Here is a 21,704-nt window from a genome sequence, read left to right as displayed (position 1 = left end):
TGGACACGAAGGGCAGAGAAAGACTTTGAAACCCTAAAGATTCCTTCACATATTTATTGCAACCCTGACCCAATCAATCTTTATTCCCGTGGTCGATCTGCTGATTTACGGGGACATTATGAACATGTATAAGATCTCAAACTACAGTTAAAGAAACTAGGTTAGGCCAGTGAAAAAAAATTTTAGTCAATTTAAAATTGAATTGGGACACGGTTGCCAAAAAAAAAAAACTTGTCCAACTTACACTGTACGGAAGTATGAGAGAGTCATATCAATCACACGGAAAGCTGGCCACTGGGATCTAACTAACGCACAAAGGCATCAAGGCGCTGATTTTTGTTTTTTGCAGCAAATAAAAATATATCCAGTATGTTATGAGCAGCCATGATATCACGATTCCATATGATATTGCAATTGTTTTGCTTACACTTCAATACCGTATGTACTCTTCGCTTTGATTTGGCGGTTACAACATTGTCTACGTTTCTAGTCTTGCATTTGTTGCAGATTTGGCTTGTTAAGTATTCATCCACCATGCAAATATCAAGCTGCTTTCCACAATATTTTTTCAAAGCCTTCTTAATCATCCGTACAGGAGCAGATTTATTTCCACGGAGGCTGGAACCAAACATACCATCACCAAAAGCAATGATGGTTTTCTTGGATCTTTTTTCGTGATCAATGAGAGCAGAAGGATAGTATCTATTCTCTTTCTTGGTAGATGTTCTTACGCCTGTAGTTGCTTTTTCATCGTATTTGGCACTACCGTGAATGAAGCGCTTACAGATCTCATGAACACCTTTTTGTTTTCTCATGTAGCATTTGAACTTCAGCTTTGACGACCTACACAGATTTTTGCATGTTGCTCAAGTAAACAAGTAAAAAAAAAATCATGTTTTTATTTACCAAGATTTTTCATTGTAGTAACTTGTAATATCGTCATATAAACTTAGTCTTTCTTTGCAAGCTTTTAAAAATTCTGCCATATCGGATGTCTTCAACGAGCTTAAATTAGAAACTTTCAAAAACTGAGCCTTGTGTTGTTCTTGATGCTTTTTTCGTATAGAATTCGCATCATTATAGCCACACAGATGATAGTACTCGTCCAAGCTTGTAGTCCTTTGTCTTCCGGATGTATCGACGGCAGTTACAAGTGTGGCAATACCAGGATCTACTCCCCAAATTTCACAGCCATTTTCAATATCTTCGAGGAAGTCCTCAGGCTGTTTTCCCAGTAGAGTGTCTATTTGTTTTTTCTTTCTCACTCTAGAAAAAAGGAAAGAAATCGAATACCCATCGGTATATATAACATTTCTATGTATAACTTGATTAAATTAAGGCTCTTATTTTTCAATTCAACTAAGCGAACTTACTGAAATTGTTTTTTCCCCTCTGAAAGGCTTTTTCGAGTTCGAAATCCCATTTTGGAAAAGTTAAAAAACCTATAGTAGAAGTCCGAAAGAGCCGATTTATCTTTAACACCTTTTGGGATATTTTCAATACCAGATTGCTGCAACAGTCGCCAGAAAGCTTGGGCATCTATTTGTATTGACTTCATCGCACATGAGTATACAGGTAATATGGAAAAAAAGCGATAGCCTCGCCGATCTGTGTATTTAGCAGGCGTGAATGTTCCATCTTCAATTCTAGACTGGATACTTGTAATAAATTTCAAAAGAGCAGGTAAATGGGGCTCAAGCTTCCCTAATTTTTTCCCAAGCACTAGTGGTATTTTTGAATTAATGCTTTGCAGTACTTGTTCCTGTAAAGACTTGAAGCTTCGTCTATTGAGTATTGAAGTAAACGTGAGCTCTTTTAACTTCCTATAAATGTAGGACTTGGAGGCAAAGGTGGCTGGTTTTTCTTCCATAATATTCACCTTCTCATTTATCTTTTGCTGAAGATAGAAAAGCCACTTGAAGAATTCATGAGGTTTGGAGTACAGGTCTTCCGCATCGCAGTTCATTGTCTGATATCGACTCCATAATGCATTCATCTTCTCTATGGTTTCTTCTAAACATTGATTTCTTTCTAAAGATGAGGGCCATATTGATTGCTGTTTCTGCTTTAATGTATAAACATAGTGAGAGAGTGCTTTTCTTTGGGCTACTGATAATCCTTTGCAATAGAAGGGAGAAGACATATTTGAAAAAGCTTCCAGAAAAAAGCGGGTTGTTCTCCTTTCATGGTTTTCACATACATGGTTGCGTATGAGTACATCGTATTGTTTACACATAATAGACAGAACAGACGAATATCCAATACCCTTGAGGGATTGCAGTATTGTTTCATTGACTTGGCATTCGTTGCAAAATTCAACAAAGTAATCTTGACAGTATTTAGGGACTTTTTTTCCATTGCCAGTTACAACAGTGAAAATAGAATAGACAAGGGTATGATCAATAATTGGCACTTGTTCCCCCTTGCTTAAAAGCTTCAAAAAAACATAGTTCATAAATAGTGAGCCTACGTGGATCGCTTTGGTTGTGTAGGCCACTACTGAAGCAATCTTTTCATAAACCCTTGTGTCCGTACATATATTTTTTAAGGAGGATTTGATTGCAAAAGTTTCCTTTTTCTCATCAGGATTGTGAGATGGCTCCTTTTGCTTCTTTTTTGGGCAAAGGTTGGATGATGATCTTGAGTGAGTATGCAATCCGCAAGAAGGGCATGTCTTTTCTGTATTGCTTTTTGTTTTCATTCTAAAGTCCTGCAAAGCAAGTTGTTTATCTATTTTCTTCTGTATCTTTTTGGAGGTAGGAGGAAGAGCACTAGGAGTCTGTGAAGTAGAAACCTGTGAACCAGAAGCAACTGAAGTGGTCAGAGCAGATGTAACTGATATATTATCAGAATTGACTTGTTGAAAAAAAAGTAAGGAACATGATACCTCGCAATGTGTTAGTTTGGTACTTACTCTTTAAAATCTTTCTTTTTGTTGACGAGCTCTTCGCGGGATCATTTTTATATCTTCGCTTCATTATCTATTATAAGCTTCAGAAAGAAAATAAATATTTATAGATTTGTTCAAGTTCTGTTACTTTCTATTGAAATCCTTAATGACCAATGAAAGTTTTTTGATATATAACAGTAGCAAAACTGATTAATTGCTTTGGAGCATCTCAAAACTATAGCTTGTGGCGATCCAGCGTAATTACTAGTCATATGCTTTTCTTGACTATTTAATTAATAGACTGGCAGGTAATGTAATTGGCTATACGGCTTATATAATGTTATAAGATAATAAGCGTTTTGCATAAAATTTATTCTACCTCATATTTTGTAATATACACAGTGGGGACTAAGTAAATCTGTCCATTTTGAATATGAATATTCATAACTTAAGCAATGGTTTCAGGAATTACTGCTTTGTCCGATTTCCATTTTCGCTTTTTCCAAAAAAGGTGAATTAACCATTTTAAAATTAATTATTATTCGTCCAAAAAAAAACTAACATTCTGTCTCTCCTTTGTCCCATTTTCCCATCTGTGTCCCATTTTCCCATCTGTGTCCCATTTTGGCAACCGTGTCCCAATTCAATTTTAAATTGACCAAAAATTTTTTTCACTGGCCTAACCTAGTTTCTTGCACTGTACACTATTTCCAGGAATAGATGTCGCGTTTACCTGTCGCTTTTTTGTATATATTGTATTATAAACTTTGTAAAAATGCGACTTTACTTTTTGAAAACAGTTAATTTAAAAAAGAAGAAAACAAATTACTATGAAAGGAAATTTTGTTTCCTCAATAACACCATGTCATCATGAGCCATCTCTTTCTTTCTTTTTCTTATTACGAAATAAAACATGAACGACTCTATTGGATACGCATCCTACCAGCAACAATACAGCCCATCATCCTATCAAACGAACGACACTGTATCCATCATCTTATTCTTTGCCATCATATTTTTACTATTTATTTCATTCATTATTTATTTTTGGTACACTGAATGGCACACAATACCCATAGATCAAAGAGGAGACCACGAAGTGAGCCAGCGACAAGAGATTTTTTTGCTCGTCGACAACATGTCGATTCAGATCAAGACATGTTTCAAAATACCCCTCTTGACACTCATAACCTTACTCTGGAAAAGGACGGTAAAGAAGTCGGTCGACATGAACGTCCCACTGGCATCACACGAACGAGTGTATTCAGCCAGGTTCTATCATCTCTTCTCTTTACTCTTCATCATCACCTTTACCATTAGCCTGGCCATCATCATCGGCGCCACCAGTGGACCCAATCCTTCTTCGGTCCTACTTCAGGCCGCGCTGTTTGTCCTTGTGCTGTCGATCAATCTGTACTTGATCACCCGCCAGCGATGTTACTATATGCAAAAGCGAAAACTGTTTGGAGAGCACGATGCGCATATCAATGCTGTCTATGACACTCGGTTCTCTCAGTGGGACAAGTCAATGTGGTCCAATTGGGTTCAGATCGCGATCCTTGTCATTGAGTTTTTTCAACTCATGACCTTTCCCTTACGTGATCTGATCACCATCACTTCCTTTCATCATTCTTCGGTCTCCTTCGTGCTGAACGTGGGTGGGTTTATGCCGGACATGAGGACGCCGGCTTGGTATACGTATTCCTTGTGGACTGCTTTTGCGGTGACATTGTGCAGTATGCTCTTGGGTATCCTTATTCATTCTATCAATCTGAAGTATCCTTACAAGCTATCCACACGCTGGGTTCGATGGTTTATACCAGTTGCTGTAAGTCAAGTGTTTCATCTTGTACAAAAGACTTATGTTTCACTAGACTTTACTCTATATTCCAATCTTGGTAAAAAAAAAAAAAAAAAAAAAAAAAAAAAAAAAAAAAGAGACAAACAGTGATTGATATAAACTAAATGATTTGATCCAACAGACAACCTTTGTTAGTTCAGCAGCTTGTCAGTCATTAAATATACCCGCAAATGATTTCAGTTCTACCCTTCGATGTCATTCACCTACTATATCGCGACAAATATACCTTTGGTTGTCATTGGTAGGCTATCTCTTGGCTTACTTTCTGATCACCATCTTTTTGACAAGCTATGAAAGGGTGCCTATAAAGAATGAAATAGCTTACAAGTCAATCAGTGTTGCTTTTATAAAAAATATGGGTAAATAATAGAAAGAGCATGAATGACAAGAGAATTAAAGGTGATGTAGGTTTGATGCTGGCTATTGTGTTTTTATTAGTAGAGACAACTACCAGATTGAATCGTATGCGTGCTATTTTGTCTATTACCATCCTGTTGACCATGATTTGTTATAATATCAAGACGAATCCATGCTACGTTGATATCGCAAGTATTTTCCCTCCCTTTTACTCAATTTAAGCTCTGCTTTTACTTATTTATCATGCTAGATTAACTTTTTCAGGACAGGCTCTTTTACTTGTATTCTTTGGACATCTACCTTGGTAGCTATCTTGAGCGATACGAATGCTGCTCAGAGCTTAGGACCACTGACAGTGATTTATATCATCATTGGTGGATGGGTGTTTATCATTGTTTTGTTTATGCTCATTTACTTTATCTATTATTCTCAACCACCTATCGATTTAGAAAGCTTTGAAAAGAGACCAGAAGGGATACAGCTAGGTAGTGAGATCAATGCGGATCGGATAAGCAGTACCTTCCCTAGATGGTTTTCAAAATAAAATAAAATAAAATAAAAGAACGGATACATTTTACAATGTTTCGTGCTTAAAAATACAGAATTTGAAAATTTTGAGTTTGACCAGCAAAAAAACCCTGTAGACTAGTAAAATGTATAAATGATCAATAAAATCCTTTCATTACCAATACCAAAATCACAAAGCCAATACAAAAAGCAAAACAACAATAAAAATATATTTTATAGTAGCGATAGGGTTCAAAAAGAGCGAGTAAGGTGATAAAAATAAGGTAGTATATCTATGGTCATGAATAGCCTTGTGTACATCTATTGTTTTATGTATTCTGGCATTATCCATTACAGCATACATATTATACAATACCAGTCTATTCAATATCTGATTGATGTCCAAAGCATATTAGATAGATGAGTTGCTCCTAAGTCAAGTTCTTCCATTGATTTTGCCATATACGCCAACATTACCAAAGAATTGGAAGACGTTGATCGAGGAGGATAAGACAGACATGTATCAACTTGGCCCATTTTATGTTTAAATGGTCTTATCTTCTGTAATATATACCATGTTGAATAAAAAATCTCTTGGACTTCTAATATAGTATGTCTATAAAGTGTAACATTTAGTTTATTGGAGTAGGAGCTATTAGGTAGCTAACCAGTGTTTGATAATAGTTTGAGTAACTTTGAATGATTAACTTAAAGTGTAATTTATAGCAAGACATTTTAATGATTAAAACAATAATATGAATAATAGCTATGAGCAAAAATAATCTTACATTTCTCAGTGTTATAATCTGTATAGATCGTTATTGTAAACAAATTATAAGATGATATATTAAAATGTGAGAACTTATATTTATCCTAATGTTTATATTATCTCTGCCCATACTCGTCATACACTATTTTCGTTAAGAAATTTGCCAGCTACCAAGAAAAAAATGGCCCATTTCTTCTTTCAACTGCAATGTGTATATTCATTTATGACGGCGGCAATGGAAAGCTTGCGGATGAAGAAGGAAATGAAGCTTAAGAGTACGACATGGAGATAGATCAGGAAATGTATCCGATCGAAAATGTTGCTAGTTTTGACACGTACCTTGGTCTTAAGCCTCTGAAAAAGAAAACGATTATCAAGCAGGAGATCATTACTATGAAATTAAGAGTGCAGCTGTTGGAAGCAGAGGATCTTATAAGCATTATAAAAATACTAAAAAAGAAAAGCTTTTTGAGTTGGTTTATCTAAATGGTGTGAGTGTTCGTTCAGCTACCTTAAAATTAATTATTAAACCATATACTGCCAATAATTGGATAAATGATTTCGAAAAAGAGCCAAAGGATTTCACTGAAAGAAAATCTGGTAGTGGTAGACATCCAGGATGAACATAAAGAGTTTCTTATTGATACGGTCGACGACAATACCAGTTCTTTAATCTTATGTGATATGATGGAGAGTCTTACGACACAGTTTAGGCAGCTCGATATTGGTAAAACAGCGTTTTATAATCTTGTGACAAAAAAGTGTTCTATTAATCTGAAAAGAGCTCACTCTCACCCAGTTGAGAGAAACAATCCTGACAGGATTGAAGAACGATACCAGTGAATCAGTCGTTGGATGACAACAGATATGGGTTACATTAGTCACTGTGTGTTCATAGATGAAGCTTCTTTTCATATAAATCTAAAAAGGAGCTTTTCATGATCTAGAAAAGGCAAAAGAGCTGTCGTAGCGGTACAAAAAACGAAAGCAAGATAATCATTTTGGGTGCAATTTCTCCCTATGGTGTAGTGAATATCTCGGCAAGGCTACCATACAAACTGCTACAATCAAAGAAAGGCAAAACTCCTGATGATAGCAAAAACCTTAAAAGCGGTATGGTCAGTGGCCACTACTTTAATTTTGTAAGTAGTACATTGGATGTTACGGACAAGCATGAGGAGTTTAAAGGCCATTATTTGATAATGAATGTAATTCACCCATTCCTTCACATAATGCCATACGAAAACTTATTGAAAGTCGTAGCTATGGATGTATTTACCTTCCACCTAAGATTATTTTAACCTTGCTCTTCAGGTACTTTTTATCATTCGATCTATAAGCCTTTCTCTTTCTCTGTCGCTATAATCATTGTACACTCTCGCATTCGATTTTACAGATTTTGGCTTTTTAGTAATCTTCACCTCAACGAATCTCTCTGCAGGTTTGAGAGTTAAATACGTCTGTTGACTTGTTATTGTTTGAAGAACAATGTTAAAGTCTGAGATTTGAGTCAAGATGCCCTCCACTGGATCATAAACTTTTTCTACCTGTTCATTGCAAAGATTGTTTTGTCCTCATAAAAAAAACTGTTTGTCATTTCGTAAATCTCGAAAAAGCGAAAGAGCAAACAACCACTTCAGGAATTTGCAATAACAATCATCCTTTCAATTCCCGACAAATTAATTAACTTAAACCGACAACCACTTTTGTGTAAATCGACAGATAGATTTAATAACCCACAACTATTTTTTACAAACCGCCAAAGTCCACAGGCCAACTGTATCACCAAAAAATTTGATCTCAACTATGACAGCATGTACTAGAAGTATTCTAAATGACCTCAAAATCGATAGTTTGCCCAAAAAAGGGAAGACAGAGGGATATTGATACTAAGCTACAGAGCATAAATTTTAAATGTGTAACTAGTGTATGTAATGTGAAGAAGGATGTGATCCATATAGAAGATGAGCGCAAACTAGATCCGTATCCATCAACAGAAAGAATCTCTAACAAACAGTATTGGATCGGATAGTTATAAAAAAAAAAGATCCAAGAAATGTATTGGACAGATTAGGTCCATGTTACATGATAGCACTCTTGTTATCCCATCCTTTTTTTCGATTGGCAGCATGTTGACAACGAAGAATTATTCGAGGAAAATCATGTTTTTAATATACAATCTCTTTTATGCCTTTCTCTGATCAAAAGAGACATGCTGGAAAAGTGTCCAAAGGCATTAAGTTTAGAAAATGAAACCTATGTTCTTGGTATTAGATCGTGATACACTTTTCGCAGGTATTTTAGTGTATGGAAACCAACACCGTCTTCAACGAGCTGGAACCATAGTTACTTTATCACAGTTGGAAATTAAATAATGCCACCAACGCATTCTAAAGATAGATCGACTGGCTTTCAGTAACATTAATATCATTAATTTTTTGGTGCAAGAATAACAAGTGTCAATTTGTTTACATGAAAACCCTTATATTACAGTTCACAAGGATAGGTCGTTGAGGATTTAAAAAAAAAAAAAAGCTTCGTACATGTTATAAAGCAGCAGTGCCCACGTTTTCTTTGAGTTCCGATACGGCTGAACCAGAATATGCTTGAATAGTCAAATCAGCGTGTTGAATTAGACCCCCTGATGGGTTAAATACGGTTTACAACATCTTGTTGAAGTGAAGTATAATTTATCCATCATTGGCTGCTGCTTGAGTTATGCATCTTTACGAAAACAACAACGCCCCTGTACCCTGGATTCATGCAAATTCATTCACCGTCCAGAAAGGATGATTGAAAAATCCATGTCTTCTGTCCGACTCCTGAATTTTCTTGAGGTTAAAAAGTGTTTAAATGCAGTATGCAGCTGCATCATTGGCTCACTGTATTTTCAACAGATGCTTTCTGCTCGGAGCCATCAGTCCATCTATCTTTACACCCCTCTCAAATTCGTAAATAAATCAAGAGGGATCCCTTGCCAGTGCCTTGGATCGGTAAACAGAGTACTGGTGAACTGGCTTACCTTGGCTGACTGTGATCTTTCCTAGCTAAACATTCAAGGTGTTCCCCATGTTGTAGCACACAAGTTCAAGGACGGGACTCGTGCTACAGCCCAGTTTAGTTTTAATTTTCAGAGATTGAATTACAGATAGGACAGTTTTATTGAAAGTTTTGTTGTCTTTTTTTTTTTTCTTTATTTATTTGCAAACTTTCTCTTTAAAAAGGTTTGTTGGATATTATTTGCCAAAAGATATGGGGAACTGTATGACTATAATGCATAGTGCTAAGACTAAATCTATGACCAGTACAAGTAGTGCAGAGCAAGCATACAATGAAAGAAGAATGCCTTCAGCAGAAGAGCTGAGTACAACGTTAAACCCATCTGTCGGTCCAAATCAAATCACGGTTGATATCCGCCGAGAGTTTCATAATGAAGAAACGTCGACTTATTGGTTACCAAAGGACGAAGATGAACAAAAGAGATTGACAGGTGTAAGTCTAGAAATTGGGCGATGGATACAAACTCATGATTGGTTTCCATAGCAACACTTTGCTTTAAAAGAGTTATTTGGAGGGTAAGGTGGTATATGAAATCTCTTTCCTTTTTCTTCTTTTCTAATCTATTCAAAAGAAACATGTTGAGTAGCGTTAGTGATGCTCTGGACTTTGAAAAAGGTGTTTCTGTTTTAGACATTGGTTGTGGTTCTGGAGTTTGGATAATGGTAAAAAGCATTCTAATTGCCGGATTACACAAACTGAACTTTTTTTTAATAGGACATGATCAACGATTACCCCAACAGTACATACCATGGATGTGATATTGTGGACGTTGTCAATAAGTCAATGAAACTTGATCAGTTCACATTCAATCACGGAAATGTAGCCAAGGGACTTCCATATGCTGACAATACATTTGATTTTGTTCATATGAGACTTCTTGTCTATGCTCTTCGTAAAGACGAATGGCCTGTTGCGATAAAGGAAGCTATACGTGTTGTCAAACCAGGTGGAATATTACAACTGGTCGAAGGCGAGCCTAGAGTAATTATCCTTTGTCTTAATTTAAAATCTATTTGAAACTCATTCTTTTCTAGTTACCAAAAGACACTTCATGTGCTTATTATAAATTTACTGAAGCAAGTAAGTTTTTTTTCATTATTGTATTCGTATTTCGGAGTAATGAACCGATTTTTTTCTTTTTGTTTTGTTAGTTAATAATGTCGGTTATATGAGAGGACAAAACCCACGAGTCATACTGGAGATTGAAGAATTGGTGGCTGCAAATGATAATATAAAAGTGCTGCAGTCTGATGCTCGGTGCTCTGATATGAGTAAGTTTCGTAGTGAAAAATATTAATTATTTTTTTTTTTTTCAAAAAAAAAAAAGAAAAGAAATGGACTGATTGTTCATAGGCGCCGGTACAAATAATTCCAAGAAATTTGCATGGGATCTTCTTCAGGCAGCAAAAAGTGCATTGCCTGCTATAGGACCTAGCATGGGAATTAATAATAGAGAGGATGCTTTAAAGTTTTTAGAGGAATATAAGCTCTGTTTGTCTACTACAGAATGCTATATTTGCTTTAAAGCCGTAGCTTCGAGAAAGTTGCGATAAATAAACTTTTTTGGTAAATGAATGATTACATAAACGTCTAGCAAAAACCTATTTTTAAACAGATTTGATAAATGCCTAATGTTTATTTTATGATCAAATACAATATGCACAATCTTAATTTTCGTAAATGTTGGAAATTCTTGTAACATGAATTAGAGCCTTTCTATTTATTGATTGCATTAAAATAGAATGTTCCATTTCTTCTTTTTGTGCATGAGAACTTTATTGGGATTCCGCATTCTTAATTGCTCATCAAAGGAAATATAACAATAGGGCTTAATATCACGAACAAACAAACAGAAAACGGGCATGAAGATTGAAACTACTGTATTTTGAATATGAATTTGCGGTCAGTTGAAAAGTAACCTTGAGTTCCTTTTAAACCAGCTGGTTACCTCAACTCACAAGAACTAATAGAACACAATGTTTGCAAGGCATTTGCTATGATGAACGTAGTGACTTCTGTGGGTGTCAACCCTAATGGTTTCGGCAGGCTTCTGTCCACTAGATTCTATGCACAAATAGTACGTGCTCGGCTAGAATAGCGATCAATCAGTTAACTACTTTCCAAATAAAAGTGCTCGAAGGTGCTCAGAACGAATACTTACAGCGAATATATGGCGCATCTAATCGAGCCTCAACCAAAATTATGCATCACTTATCACGCTTGCCAACAATGAAAAAACGAATAAACATACTCCAAGCTCGATTCCTCTTTCGATCTTTTATGCTACATGAAGACGCTCTCCTGACAAAACTTATGCCGCACATACAACACGATAGACATCAACAATGGTACAAACTATCCAAGTCCTCGCTTTGGAAAAGCATGCCTCCTCCAGTAAAAGAAGTCAGTACCAAGGCTTTCAAGACCATCAAGAAACAGTTTCTGCAAAAAGGTCTAGATAATCAAAAACAGCATAAAAAGTTCAAAACTACTTTCTTGCTGTAGACCAACAGACCTACTTGATCTAATCCTTTGGTTGCCGATGATCCGAAAAGGATGTAGTCGATGCATAAGACGGCGTCTTGGATGGCTTCCTGGCGGCAAACCCAGACCCTGTCCCCTCCATCCAAATCAGACGCTGACAAAATCACACGTAATTCAACGTCTCAACATGCACAACCGGTTACAAATGCCTAGCACTATTGAAGATCCTTTGTCGCTTCTTTTAAACCTCCTACCAACAAAACTTTCTTGTTCAAGTCGTACAGTTACCCCTTAGATCCTTTGCTGGCCAACCATATGTTCCTGCCACAATTCGAACATTGAACCCTCTGGTTCAAACAGCAAGCTCCACAGATAAATATTCTCGCCTTGAATTTTGGATTAGTTAGGATTGTAGTTAGACAGATGCACTTTGTATGTTATCTTACCTGCAGCCCGAACAGAAAATATTTTACATTTGGTAAATGTATTCATGCTTGCAAAGGAAAATTCATCAGTGATGTTCCTCAGCATTGCAAGTACTCCGAATAAGCCTTTATGGTGGTCAAATGCAATTTTTGGTCTGTCAGTCGAGCCAAAGCAACCAGAGGTTTCCAATAATAGGATCTCTAAGTATTTTAGACCGTAGAGTCTAATGATTTCATCAGCTAGATAGCTGTAGTTATATTCTTTGTAGAGCTCTAGCTTTTTTAGCTGATTATGGCGAGAATCGGCTACCCCAGGAGGAGTATTAGCCTTGCTAGTAATGTCGTGATTAATAGCGGAAAGAACCATGTGTACAGTGCAAGAAACTAGGTTAGGCCAGTGAAAAAAATTTTTGGTCAATTTAAAATTGAATTGGGACACGGTTGCCAAAATGGGACACAGATGGGAAAATGGGACACAGATGGGAAAATGGGACAAAGGAGAGACAGAATGTTAGTTTTTTTTTGGACGAATAATAATTAATTTTAAAATGGTTAATTCACCTTTTTTGGAAAAAGCGAAAATGGAAATCGGACAAAGCAGTAATTCCTGAAACCATTGCTTAAGTTATGAATATTCATATTCAAAATGGACAGATTTACTTAGTCCCCACTGTGTATATTACAAAATATGAGGTAGAATAAATTTTATGCAAAACGCTTATTATCTTATAACATTATATAAGCCGTATAGCCAATTACATTACCTGCCAGTCTATTAATTAAATAGTCAAGAAAAGCATATGACTAGTAATTACGCTGGATCGCCACAAGCTATAGTTTTGAGATGCTCCAAAGCAATTAATCAGTTTTGCTACTGTTATATATCAAAAAACTTTCATTGGTCATTAAGGATTTCAATAGAAAGTAACAGAACTTGAACAAATCTATAAATATTTATTTTCTTTCTGAAGCTTATAATAGATAATGAAGCGAAGATATAAAAATGATCCCGCGAAGAGCTCGTCAACAAAAAGAAAGATTTTAAAGAGTAAGTACCAAACTAACACATTGCGAGGTATCATGTTCCTTACTTTTTTTTCAACAAGTCAATTCTGATAATATATCAGTTACATCTGCTCTGACCACTTCAGTTGCTTCTGGTTCACAGGTTTCTACTTCACAGACTCCTAGTGCTCTTCCTCCTACCTCCAAAAAGATACAGAAGAAAATAGATAAACAACTTGCTTTGCAGGACTTTAGAATGAAAACAAAAAGCAATACAGAAAAGACATGCCCTTCTTGCGGATTGCATACTCACTCAAGATCATCATCCAACCTTTGCCCAAAAAAGAAGCAAAAGGAGCCATCTCACAATCCTGATGAGAAAAAGGAAACTTTTGCAATCAAATCCTCCTTAAAAAATATATGTACGGACACAAGGGTTTATGAAAAGATTGCTTCAGTAGTGGCCTACACAACCAAAGCGATCCACGTAGGCTCACTATTTATGAACTATGTTTTTTTGAAGCTTTTAAGCAAGGGGGAACAAGTGCCAATTATTGATCATACCCTTGTCTATTCTATTTTCACTGTTGTAACTGGCAATGGAAAAAAAGTCCCTAAATACTGTCAAGATTACTTTGTTGAATTTTGCAACGAATGCCAAGTCAATGAAACAATACTGCAATCCCTCAAGGGTATTGGATATTCGTCTGTTCTGTCTATTATGTGTAAACAATACGATGTACTCATACGCAACCATGTATGTGAAAACCATGAAAGGAGAACAACCCGCTTTTTTCTGGAAGCTTTTTCAAATATGTCTTCTCCCTTCTATTGCAAAGGATTATCAGTAGCCCAAAGAAAAGCACTCTCTCACTATGTTTATACATTAAAGCAGAAACAGCAATCAATATGGCCCTCATCTTTAGAAAGAAATCAATGTTTAGAAGAAACCATAGAGAAGATGAATGCATTATGGAGTCGATATCAGACAATGAACTGCGATGCGGAAGACCTGTACTCCAAACCTCATGAATTCTTCAAGTGGCTTTTCTATCTTCAGCAAAAGATAAATGAGAAGGTGAATATTATGGAAGAAAAACCAGCCACCTTTGCCTCCAAGTCCTACATTTATAGGAAGTTAAAAGAGCTCACGTTTACTTCAATACTCAATAGACGAAGCTTCAAGTCTTTACAGGAACAAGTACTGCAAAGCATTAATTCAAAAATACCACTAGTGCTTGGGAAAAAATTAGGGAAGCTTGAGCCCCATTTACCTGCTCTTTTGAAATTTATTACAAGTATCCAGTCTAGAATTGAAGATGGAACATTCACGCCTGCTAAATACACAGATCGGCGAGGCTATCGCTTTTTTTCCATCTTACCTGTATACTCATTTGCGATGAAGTCGATACAAATAGATGCCCAAGCTTTCTGGCGACTGTTGAAGCAATCTGGTATTGAAAATATCCCAAAAGGTGTTAAAGATAAATCGGCTCTCTCGGACTTCCACTATAGGCTTTTTAACTTTTCCAAAATGGGATTTCGAACTCGAAAAAGCCTTTCAGAGGGGAAAAAACAATTTCAGTAAGTTAGCTTAGTTGAATTGAAAAATAAGAGCCTTAATTTAATCAAGTTATACATAGAAACGTTATATATACCGATGGGTATTCGATTTCTTTCCTTTTTTCTAGAGTGAGAAAGAAAAAACAAATAGACACTCTACTGGGAAAACAGCCTGAGGACTTCCTCGAAGATATTGAAAATGGCTGTGAAATTTGGGGAGTAGATCCTGGTATTGCCACACTTGTAACTGCCGTCGATACATCCGGAAGACAAAGGACTACAAGCTTGGACGAGTACTATCATCTGTGTGGCTATAATGATGCGAATTCTATACGAAAAAAGCATCAAGAACAACACAAGGCTCAGTTTTTGAAAGTTTCTAATTTAAGCTCGTTGAAGACATCCGATATGGCAGAATTTTTAAAAGCTTGCAAAGAAAGACTAAGTTTATATGACGATATTACAAGTTACTACAATGAAAAATCTTGGTAAATAAAAACATGATTTTTTTTTTTACTTGTTTACTTGAGCAACATGCAAAAATCTGTGTAGGTCGTCAAAGCTGAAGTTCAAATGCTACATGAGAAAACAAAAAGGTGTTCATGAGATCTGTAAGCGCTTCATTCACGGTAGTGCCAAATACGATGAAAAAGCAACTACAGGCGTAAGAACATCTACCAAGAAAGAGAATAGATACTATCCTTCTGCTCTCATTGATCACGAAAAAAGATCCAAGAAAACCATCATTGCTTTTGGTGATGGTATGTTTGGTTCCAGCCTCCGTGGAAATAAATCTGCTCCTGTACGGATGATTAAGAAGGCTTTGAAAAAATATTGTGGAAAGCAGCTTGATATTTGCATGGTGGATGAATACTTAACAAGCCAAATCTGCAACAAATGCAAGACTAGAAACGTAGACAATGTTGTAACCGCCAAATCAAAGCGAAGAGTACATACGGTATTGAAGTGTAAGCAAAACAATTGCAATATCATATGGAATCGTGATATCATGGCTGCTCATAACATACTGGATATATTTTTATTTGCTGCAAAAAACAAAAATCAGCGCCTTGATGCCTTTGTGCGTTAGTTAGATCCCAGTGGCCAGCTTTCCGTGTGATTGATATGACTCTCTCATACTTCCGTACAGTGTAAGTTGGACAAGTTTTTTTTTTTTGGCAACCGTGTCCCAATTCAATTTTAAATTGACTAAAATTTTTTTTCACTGGCCTAACCTAGTTTCTTTAACTGTAAATGAATTTGCTTGTAAGATCAAAAAGAAAACGAAAGTGGAACCAACCTTAAAATGAAATAATTCTAAAAAATTGCACCATATCACATCATTGGTTCATTCATCTTTAAACACTGATTTAAGTGTTATCTATCATTGCTTACTATGAATAGACCATGATTCAACCATAAATACACTTTATATGCACTGTATCCATATCCTCTTTATGTTTTCACTACACCTTTCAAAAAAAGAGACAAGTAAGTTGTCTGATACAAGTTAAAAGTCAGTGTACCCTTTTAGGAAGATGTAATTAAACGACAGGATGGCGCAATACCATAACGCCAGAAAGTCTTCATTTTGGTGCTCAAATTCGTAATATAAACTTCGTTCCCATTCATCTTTTTCTCTTTCACTTTTTAAACATGACTACTCCTCATCCACAATCTACTGGGGAAATCATTATTGATTATGAGCCAGATTCATACAAAAAACAAACACAAGATTTCTTTCGTCAATTACCTCACAACATAAAAGAATACATCATCAGCTTATTCCCTATTGCCACTTGGATTCATCGATATAACTTGCAGTGGTTACTTCGGGATATCATTGCGGGTGTTACTGTAGGTGTGGTGGTTGTACCTCAAAGTATGGGTTACGCCAAAATTGCTCAACTGCCTGCTCAATATGGTCTATAGTAAGTGTTGCACTGTACAAGAGAAAGAGAGAGAGAGAGACTGACTTGATTCTAGCACTGCCTTTGTGGGTCTCTGTGTTTATTGTTTATTTGCCACCTCCAAAGATATCAGTATTGGTCCTACAGCCGTCATGTCCCTTCTTGTCGGCCAAACGATCACAAAGATCACGAGTGAAAACCCAAACATCACTGGTCCTGAGATCGCAGTTGTCATGTCTTTAATGACAGGTGCGATTGCCATGTTCATCGGTCTTGTTCGTCTTGGCATCCTGGTGGATTTCATTCCTGCTCCTGCTATTGCTGGTTTCATGACTGGATCTGCCATCACGATCTCGATCGGCCAGTGGCCAAAACTGTTTGGTCTCAGCAGCATCAACACACAAGATTCGAGTTATCTTATCTTTGGCAACTTCTTCAAGAACCTACCCAAAACAAAGCTGGATGTTGCCTTTGGTCTAAGTGGTCTTGTCTGGCTCTATGGTATTCGTTATGGCTGTCAATATCTTGGTAAACGCTATCCGAGCTATTCAAGCCACTTTTTCTATTTTAGTATCATGCGAAATGGTATCCTTGTCATCTTTGCTACTTTAATTGCCTTTTTGATTAACATTGGCAAAAGTAAAAGCCCTATCAGTATCTTGGGCACCGTACCTGCTGGTTTTCAGGCGATGGGTGTTCCCAACATTACCACAGACATGATCTCTGCTGTCGCGGGCTCGCTTCCATCTGGTGTGATCATCTTGATCTTGGAACATGTGGCTATTGCCAAATCATTTGGTCGTATTAATGATTACACAATCGATCCCAATCAAGAGATCATTGCCATCGGATTCACCAACATTTGGGCTTCCTTCTTTGGTGCCTATCCATCCACCGGTTCCTTCTCTCGTACGGCCATCAAGGCCAGATCGGGCGTCAAGACCCCTTTGGCCGGTATCTTTTCTGCCTTGGTCGTTGTCCTCGCACTCTATGCACTCACACCTGCCTTTTATTATATTCCGAATGCGACCCTTTCAGCTGTTGTCATCCACGCTGTCTCTGATCTTGTCTCTGGTCCGGACTACATCAAGCGTCTTGCCAAGGTGTCCCTGTGGGAGCTCTTGGTCTTTGTGGCCGGTGTGATCATCACGTTCTTTACGACCGTCGAGTATGGTATCTATGTCGCCGTCGCTCTTTCTTTTGTCGTCCTCCTCTTCCGTATTGCCCGTCCACGCTTCTGGAGCTTGGGCCGCATCTTGCTATCCACCCCATCGCACGACAAGAGCGATCCACACTACCTCTATGTCGCTCAAGACCACCCATCGCTCGGTGACCGTGTCGAAGGTCTTCCTGAAGGCATCCTCATGTGCCGTGTGGATGAATCGTTTACGTACCCCAACTCCTCCTACATCTCTGAAAAGATCATTGCTTACTGCAAGCAGCAGACCCGCCGCAATGCGCCCTTGCTTTCGAAAGGTGAGCGTGCCTGGAACGATGACTCGAACCCGACGCGTGATGCCGCTCGTGCCCAACTGCCTCTCTTGCATGCTCTCATTCTCGATTTCGCTAGTGTCAATCGATTGGATTCAAGTGGCCTTCAGGCCATTGTCGACACCCAAAACGCACTGAACCGGTACGCAGGTCATCATGTCGAGTTCCACTTTGCCAACCTGACTCATCTCTCGATCCGTACGGCCTTGATCGCGGCCGGGCTGGGTGACCAGCCTGTGTCGTCGGAGCCGGTGCCCAAGGAGGTCTTGCCGGTGGTGCCTGTCTCAAAGGAGGGTCCGGTGCATGAGGTGCATGAGGATGCCAAGATGACCTTCTCAGACATCGAAAGCGAACATACCCAAGCGCATTCTATCGGCGTCCCTCGTGATAAATATCCATTTTTCCACTGGAATCTCGATGAAGCGGTCAAGGCAGCCTTAAGGACTCTGTCTGACCGTTGATCTGTATTTATGCACAACTTGTATTTTATTTATATTATTTAATAAACATAAAAATCACATTTTTAATCATCCCATTCACTTCCATCGTCACTGTCCGAATCATCGTCGGATTGAATCGCCTTCTTACGATCATTCAGAGCAGCAATCAAACTAGTCGCCAAATCAGCACCTGGATCTGCGTTTGTGACTGTGGTGGAAGAGGACGAGGTTGTCAGGGGAACACTTCGATCTCTTTTCGCCTCTGAAGGTGTGCTGCGAAGAGATTGAATACCTCCGGCAGAGCGGATGGATTCCAGTAGCGCATTACGTGGTTCGCCTGCTGATGCAGGTGTTGAAGGCATGGATGGAGCTGGAGGTGGAGGTGGCACGGGTGAATGCGTGGCTGGTGGAGGTGGTGGTGGTGGTGGTGGTGGCACGGGTGAGCTAGAGACAGCGGGAGGGAAGGCTGGTACAGCTGAATGAGTGACTGGTGGTGGTGGTGGAGGAGGAGGAGCACTAGGATCAAATGTAGATGACATATCGTTCGTAGCAGGAGAAAGGCTTGAACCAAAAACAGGGGGAGGGGGAGGAGGAGCTGGTATACTAGAGCTCGGCACAGGAGCTAATGGCATGTCAAACCTCATCGGTTCATCATCTGAAGATGATACAGATGATCTTTGCATAGGTGGAGGTGGTACTCTTTTGTTTGGAGCTGCTGGTGTCTGACGTATTGGTGTGGGAGGTAGAGGAGGTGGAGCCCTTGGTTGTTCTGCTGGCACTTCCTCTGGGGCATCATAAAACGTATCATCATCAGCTGTACTGTACTGACTTTCCTCATACCTTCTCTCCTCTTCTGGGTGATATGTCGGGAATGGAAAGGAAGGTGTCTCGGTGGGTGTGGTGACATATGTCTCAGACATCATCTTGTAAGGATTGTTTGATTTCATTGTCACTGGAGGCCTTGGAGGCATAGGTTGCTCAGGTACCGAGTGAACAGATGAATCACGATATACTTCTCTGCGAACTGGAGGAGGTGGAGGTGGTGGTGGTGTGGGTCTTTCCTCTTGTGCCTTTCTTGGTATAGGGGGCGGTGGTACTGGGATGGATGATCGTGGCACAATTGTTCTTGTCGAAAAAGCAGGTCGACTTGGCGGTGGTGGTGGTGCTGGACGGCGAGATGGTGGTGGTGGAGGTGGTGGGCGACGTCCTTAAAAAAAAAAACGTTAATCATAGATATTTCTTTCTTCTTTTCTTTTTACCACCAACGGGAGGAGGAGGAGGCCTTCTAGATGCAGGTGGAGCTGGAACAGTTCTTGATTTTATAGATGGTGAATTGTTTTGACTGGAGGGTCGAGGTGGTGGTGGGGGAGGCAAACCGCCTCTTTGAGTCACAAAGTCTTTAATAAAATCTTCATTTTCATTAATATCTTCTGCTGTAAACCCCAAATCTTTTAATTGATCAAATAAACCGTTCCATTCTGGACCTGAGTTTTGCACACTAAATCCTTTCTCAGGAGTATAACCAATATGTCCCAAATGCCTTATTTTTCATCAGTATTTTAGACAGCTATACACATTCTAATTTACTTTACCTGAACTCAGACGGCAAACCAATCTGGGATTTATCTAATTTCCCTTTTGGTTTTTTACCACTTGTTTCTAATGTAATATATTAAAGCGCGTGAACCATAACTGAATATCGTAATCATCATGCTTCTCTTTTTATTACCTTTCTTCTTCTTATGTGATGAATGAGCTTCTCTTGTACTTATCTTTGTATAAAACTGATCAGCATCTTGCACATCTGCAAAGGATAAACCTGCCATATATTCCTAAAAGGTTATGAGTGATAAATCTTTTATAAGATATCCATTTAGGCTTACATCTAAAGCAAAAGAGTAAAAAAAGGGGGTCTGTTTAACGAATTCAAATCCATCATAAAGTTCTTGCTCCCATATAACCCCTTTGTGATTCTTGAATCAATAAACGTTAGTCTTTTGAAATACGCAGGGTATATAAATGCTTACTATAAGGTCAATTATTCGAATATAATACGATCGGTTCTTTTTATCTTTCAAAAATGTCACTGCTCCCCAGATGTTTGAATAAGCCCATTTATGAGGATTAGGATAAGCAACATAGAGACGAGCTACTGTAGCCGCATAAATTTTCTACAATTCCTGTGAGACAAATATAAAGAGATAATGTTTTATATCACCAATTACTTACAGCGGTTGGTAAAGCACGCCTTACTTTATTTTTGTCTTCGGCTGTAGATAAGGCGGTAGACGGCATTCCTCATTAATTATAAAAAAGAAAAAAAAAACAGGCTATTTCCTTGGCACTGGTTTGAAATAGTCACATAAAGTAGGTAACACAGAATTTGAGAAATGTTCACAAATTGCGGGCGTGCTGGCTGATAATGCATGAATAAAGACTCAACTTCGCAGTACGGCTGCCATATGATCTAATAGAAGGAGGAGACCTTTATCCATTAAAGAGTACGGTAGAACTATATTACAAACTGACAATTAAGATTATATAGTAACCACCCCCTAATTTCCCAGCCAATGAACTTTGCTTAATAACTGTAGTAAATTTACATCGTTATTTCTTGGTTGCTACACTGTGATGGTCGCATCTTGCTCATGTCCACGGGAGCTAAGTGTCTGTATTAATTTAAAATTGCTAAAAAGCATAGAGACATTATTGTGGGCTAATGGCTTCAAGAGTTTGCTATCCAATCTCCAAAATGACCAATAAAATTAAGAGTGTCTGCTCCAAATACTCTGTGTAAATTGTACAGTATGGAACCTCTGCCTTTATCTTCACTCTGACTCATTAATGGAGAAGATAAACAAACTTGAAGGTTTTCAGCTTTGAACAACTTCAATACCAACTCAAGCAACGTACAAAAGCTTATAAGATCTTTTTATTACCTT

General features: G+C 38.0%; 7 protein-coding genes across 7 annotated transcripts; 5 read left to right on the top strand and 2 right to left on the bottom strand.

Annotated features, from left to right (window-relative positions):
• Positions 1-305: 305 nt before the first annotated feature.
• Positions 306-2,143, bottom strand: RO3G_01133 (uncharacterized protein; the record flags this gene model as incomplete). The annotated part of the gene is made up of 3 exons (XM_067655724.1): positions 306-843; positions 907-1,266; positions 1,374-2,143. The coding sequence occupies 3 exons, from the start codon at positions 2,141-2,143 to the stop codon at positions 306-308; spliced, it is 1,668 nt and encodes a 555-aa protein (XP_067511825.1).
• A 1,885-nt stretch (positions 2,144-4,028) lies between these two features.
• On the top strand, positions 4,029-4,841 carry RO3G_01132 (uncharacterized protein; the record flags this gene model as incomplete). Its single annotated transcript, XM_067655723.1, has 3 exons — positions 4,029-4,718; positions 4,765-4,788; positions 4,839-4,841. The coding sequence occupies 3 exons, from the start codon at positions 4,029-4,031 to the stop codon at positions 4,839-4,841; spliced, it is 717 nt and encodes a 238-aa protein (XP_067511824.1).
• Positions 4,842-5,106: 265 nt separating this feature from the next.
• Positions 5,107-5,652, top strand: RO3G_01131 (uncharacterized protein; the record flags this gene model as incomplete). Its single annotated transcript, XM_067655722.1, has 3 exons — positions 5,107-5,110; positions 5,160-5,300; positions 5,378-5,652. The coding sequence occupies 3 exons, from the start codon at positions 5,107-5,109 to the stop codon at positions 5,650-5,652; spliced, it is 420 nt and encodes a 139-aa protein (XP_067511823.1).
• Positions 5,653-9,726: 4,074 nt separating this feature from the next.
• Positions 9,727-10,997, top strand: RO3G_01130 (uncharacterized protein; the record flags this gene model as incomplete). The annotated part of the gene is made up of 7 exons (XM_067655721.1): positions 9,727-9,876; positions 9,928-9,959; positions 10,016-10,106; positions 10,159-10,425; positions 10,479-10,524; positions 10,596-10,715; positions 10,798-10,997. The coding sequence occupies 7 exons, from the start codon at positions 9,727-9,729 to the stop codon at positions 10,995-10,997; spliced, it is 906 nt and encodes a 301-aa protein (XP_067511822.1).
• A 3,175-nt stretch (positions 10,998-14,172) lies between these two features.
• On the top strand, positions 14,173-16,011 carry RO3G_01129 (uncharacterized protein; the record flags this gene model as incomplete). Its single annotated transcript, XM_067655720.1, has 3 exons — positions 14,173-14,942; positions 15,050-15,409; positions 15,474-16,011. 3 exons carry the CDS (start codon positions 14,173-14,175, stop codon positions 16,009-16,011), a joined length of 1,668 nt encoding a protein of 555 aa, XP_067511821.1.
• A 566-nt stretch (positions 16,012-16,577) lies between these two features.
• Positions 16,578-18,460, top strand: RO3G_01128 (uncharacterized protein; the record flags this gene model as incomplete). The annotated part of the gene is made up of 3 exons (XM_067655719.1): positions 16,578-16,852; positions 16,908-18,307; positions 18,402-18,460. 3 exons carry the CDS (start codon positions 16,578-16,580, stop codon positions 18,458-18,460), a joined length of 1,734 nt encoding a protein of 577 aa, XP_067511820.1.
• Positions 18,461-18,845: 385 nt separating this feature from the next.
• Positions 18,846-20,588, bottom strand: RO3G_01127 (uncharacterized protein; the record flags this gene model as incomplete). The annotated part of the gene is made up of 4 exons (XM_067655718.1): positions 18,846-19,969; positions 20,022-20,302; positions 20,355-20,421; positions 20,492-20,588. The coding sequence occupies 4 exons, from the start codon at positions 20,586-20,588 to the stop codon at positions 18,846-18,848; spliced, it is 1,569 nt and encodes a 522-aa protein (XP_067511819.1).
• Positions 20,589-21,704: the final 1,116 nt, after the last annotated feature.

Source organism: Rhizopus delemar, genomic scaffold (genome assembly GCF_000149305.1).
Source record: "Rhizopus delemar RA 99-880 supercont3.1 genomic scaffold, whole genome shotgun sequence".
Taxonomy (NCBI): domain Eukaryota; kingdom Fungi; phylum Mucoromycota; class Mucoromycetes; order Mucorales; family Rhizopodaceae; genus Rhizopus; species Rhizopus delemar.
This window is presented reverse-complemented; position numbering and strand designations above follow the sequence as displayed.